The 1,139-nt window shown below is 65.4% G+C and overlaps 1 protein-coding gene across 1 annotated transcript in view; it reads right to left on the reverse strand.

Moving 5' to 3' along the window:
- The window catches only part of KCNH2 (potassium channel, voltage gated eag related subfamily H, member 2), a 19,776-nt gene extending 19,247 nt beyond the window's left edge, over positions 1-529 (reverse strand). Inside the window, exons 1-2 of the mRNA XM_014955740.1 lie at positions 475-529; positions 26-256 (exon numbers count right to left, since the gene is read on the reverse strand). Of these exons, the coding sequence (XP_014811226.1) occupies positions 26-256; positions 475-529 (286 nt within the window). The remainder of the gene's footprint in view (positions 1-25; positions 257-474) is intronic.
- Positions 530-1,139: the final 610 nt, after the last annotated feature.

Genomic DNA, 1,139 nt, shown 5'->3' on the forward strand with positions numbered 1-1,139 from the left:
TGTTGGGGTCCGGGGGGGTCCGTACCGTCCTTGCGGTAGAGGCAGAGCTCCACCTTGCGCTCGTGCCCCCCCAGCAGGGCCCGGGCCACCAGGGCGACCCCGCGGGGGTGGGTGCGGGGCCCGTGCAGGAAGGGGCAGGTCCCGGGGCGCTGCAGCACCTCCCCCCGCCCGAACCCCCACAGCCGGCAGAACCCCTCGTTGCAGTAGATGACGGCGCAGTCCCGCGCCCGCGCGTTCCCGATGATGAACTTCCGGCCTGGGGTGGGGGGAAAAGGGGGGAAAGGTCAAGGGAGGGGGACCCCCGGCACCCCCAAACCGCCACACCACGGGGACACCCCCCCCAACCCCCACAAAGGACCCTGTGGCCACGGGGACCCCATCGCTGCCATGAAGACCCCAACACCATGGAGACCTCAGTGCCATGGGGACCCCACCATCATCACCCCAAGGACACCAACACCATGAAGACCCCACCATCACCCAGGGACCCAACATCATGAAGACCCCAATGCTGTGAAGACCCCACCATCGTCACCCCAGGACCCCAACAACACCATGAAGACCCCACCATCATCACCTGGGGACCCCAACACCACGAGGACACCCTGCCCACCCCCCCCAGAGGACTCCGTGGCCACGGGGACCCCACTGACACCACTATGGGGACCCCAACACCATGAAGACCCCACCATCATCACCCCAAGGACCCCAACACCACAGGGACCCCCCAGGCACCCCCAACAAGGACTCTGTGGCCACAGGGACCCCACTGGCACCACTATGGGGACCCCCCAGTCATGGGGACCCCACCATCATCACCCAGGGACCCCAACACCATGAAGACCCCAACGCTGTGAAGACCCTACCATCGTTACCCCAAGGACCCCAAACACAAGGGGGACTCCACCATCATCACCCCAAGGACCCCAACACCATGAAGACCCCACCATCATCACCCCAGGTACCCAAGACCACAGGGACCCCCCAGCCACCCCCAACAAGGACTCCATGGCCATGGGGACCCCACCAGCACCACCACTGGGACCCCAACACCATGAAGACCCCAACACCTTGAAGACCCCAACACCATGAAGACCCCACCATCATCACCCAGGAACCCCAACACCATAGGGACCCCC

The sequence above is a fragment of the Calidris pugnax genome, unplaced genomic scaffold (genome assembly GCF_001431845.1).
Source record: "Calidris pugnax isolate Ruff unplaced genomic scaffold, ASM143184v1 scaffold272, whole genome shotgun sequence".
Taxonomy (NCBI): domain Eukaryota; kingdom Metazoa; phylum Chordata; class Aves; order Charadriiformes; family Scolopacidae; genus Calidris; species Calidris pugnax.